The sequence below is a fragment of the Triticum urartu genome, chromosome 3A (assembly GCF_056163025.1).
Source record: "Triticum urartu cultivar PI428250 chromosome 3A, HENAU_Tu73, whole genome shotgun sequence".
Lineage (NCBI taxonomy): Eukaryota > Viridiplantae > Streptophyta > Magnoliopsida > Poales > Poaceae > Triticum > Triticum urartu.
The window spans coordinates 672,802,688-672,805,081 of NC_141875.1; the positions used below are offsets into that span (position 1 = coordinate 672,802,688).

At 55.8% G+C, this 2,394-nt stretch overlaps 1 protein-coding gene across 1 annotated transcript; it reads right to left on the reverse strand.

Moving 5' to 3' along the window:
• Nucleotides 1-445: 445 nt before the first annotated feature.
• Nucleotides 446-2,039, reverse strand: LBO1 (2-oxoglutarate (2OG) and Fe(II)-dependent oxygenase superfamily protein). Its single transcript, XM_048709964.2, has 2 exons — nt 1,478-2,039; nt 446-1,402 (listed from the first exon to the last, which is right to left on the reverse strand). Exons 1-2 carry the CDS (start codon nt 1,769-1,771, stop codon nt 584-586), a joined length of 1,113 nt encoding a protein of 370 aa, XP_048565921.1. The 5' UTR covers nt 1,772-2,039; the 3' UTR covers nt 446-583.
• Nucleotides 2,040-2,394: the final 355 nt, after the last annotated feature.

Genomic DNA, 2,394 nt, shown 5'->3' on the forward strand with positions numbered 1-2,394 from the left:
TGATCCCGGGCACCAGTGATCCTGTATGAACAGTAAAATCCGAAAAAATAGTAAAAAATTCAAAAAAATCTGAAATTTGTTGTCAAGAAACTTTGATGTTTTTTCTACATGTGTGCCAATTTTCGTGATGAAATGACATTTGTGGAGGTGTCAGCAAAAAAAACAAAATCATGCTCAAAAAAACTGTTTTTGGAAGCATTTTGGAGCATCGATTTTGTTTTTTTTGCCGAGACCTGCATGAATGTCATTTTGTCATGAAAATTTGCACGCATGTGAAAAATATATCAATGTTTGTTGCCAAAAAAATTCAGATTTTTTTGAACTTTTTAAATATTTTTTTCGTTTGTACTGTAGCAAAGGGTGCCTGTGAGCTCGAGCTCACAATAGCACTTTCGAGAAAAAAGTACTTTTAACTGGCAAATTGTTGCTTTGTTACCCATTCCCGTACCAGGAATACAGTTCTTGCAGTATATTCAGGTGCAGCAGATGCTTCAGGAATCTTAATTACTTAGCAGTTCTGTACACAAACGCACTATCAACTTCAGTATGATGTCTGCAATATAGGATTATAGTTCTTGGCGGTCTAGTTGATCTTGGCGAAGTCCAGCGTCTTCTTGCCCTCGAGCTTGCTGGTGACGTAGTGCCGGCTGTACTCGCCGTGCTTGAACCTCCGGTACCGGCAGGCCTCCCCGTCGGCGACGAGCTCCGGCAGCGGGCCGAGCTCGACGTCGTAGGCCGGCGCGTAGAACGTGACGATGGACAGCCGGTCCTGCTCGCCGTTGGTCACCGCCCGGTGCTCCACGCTCTTGTACCTGCCGTTCGTGAGCACCTCGAGCGAGTCGCCGAGGTTGACGACGAGGGCGTGCGGGACGGGGTGGACGGGCACCCAGGCGCCGTCCCGGAGCACCTGCAGCCCCGCGCGGCCGGCGTCCTGCTGGAGCACGGTGACCGCGCTCCCGTCGGAGTGCGAGCTCAGCCCCAGCACCAGGTCCGGCCGCGGGCACGGCGGGTAGAAGTTCATCCGCACCGCCTGCACCGCGTCGCCGAACATGCCCGCGAACGTACCGGGCGCCAGGCCCAGCGTCTCGGCGATGTGCTCGAGGAGACGATGGCAGAGCGCCCTGACCTCGGCGGAGTACCTCTCGAGGGTGTCGGTGAAGTCGGCCGGCGTGGTCGGCCAGAGCTTGGGTTGCCGGATGAACGCCGGGGACACGCCGAGCGCCAGCATGTTGCACCAGTCGAGCTTCTGGTCCTCGGAGAAGACGAAGGCGTGGCCGTAGCCCTGGATGCCGCCCGGCGCCATGGGGTACCGCTCCTTCTCCTCCAGCGGCAGCATGAAGAACTCCCTCGACAACCTCTCCATCTCGTCCAGCAGCTCGCCGTCGATGCCATGGTTCACCACCTACATGTAAACGTCACATAATTGATTTTCACGTGACAGATGATTGATGAAGTGGCCATATCGATTGGTGCGTACCTGGAAGAAGCCCCACTCCTGGCAGGCTCTCCTGAGCTTCTCCAGCTCGTCCACATCGCCGCCGCCGCGCCGGAGCTCGCCGGCGTCGATCACGGGGATCTCCGCGTGCGCGCACACGTTGGCACCGCCCGGCCGGTCATCCCCGTCCCGGACGTACCGCTCCGGCACGTCGTCCACGCACGCCCTCTGCAGCTCCTGCACGTCGTCAACCCGGCCGATCTTAACAACCCCACCGTCCTTCTCCTCCTCCTGCCGCTGCTGCTGCTTAGGGGAGCAGACGGCCGCAGAAGCCATTGCCGACCGTCCTGCTTCTCTGCCGAATATTGCTGCCGGCGTGCGCCTGTATATATAGGCCGGCTACCGAGAGGGAGACATCACTGGGATTCGTCCTGGCCGCTCTTGGTGGGTGTGAGTGTGAGTGTGATGTTATGTCACACGTGAGCTCAGCGCAGCTCCACTCGGCGAGAAAACCGAAAACACCATGAAAGATTCAGAAGTTTCGTGCCGGTGAAAACCACGGCATCCGGTCGAGGATGAGGATCAAGCCGGCAAGCTTTGCTTTCGCTCCGAGTTGGGGTACTATTCTTCTGCTACCGCTGGTGGCAGGCAGTGTGCGGTCGCTTTAGCGCTTTGGCCGGTTTATTGGCGAGCTTTTCGCTTTAGTTGGGTACTGTTTTGCGCCATGATCCGCGACTTTGTGACGCGGGACGGCCGAGTGGTTTCAGATGAGACGATTGTTTGCCAGTTTCGGAGGTGGAGGATAGGCACGGGCTGGGGTCCGTACCAAAAACTATGATATCCCGTGATGATGGGGACTGGATGGACGATGCCGTGATGGTGGCTCATGATGCATGTGAACCTCCTTTTCTTTTCTCCAGCAGCATTATTTTGAACTCTCTTTTTTTTTGCGTAGATGA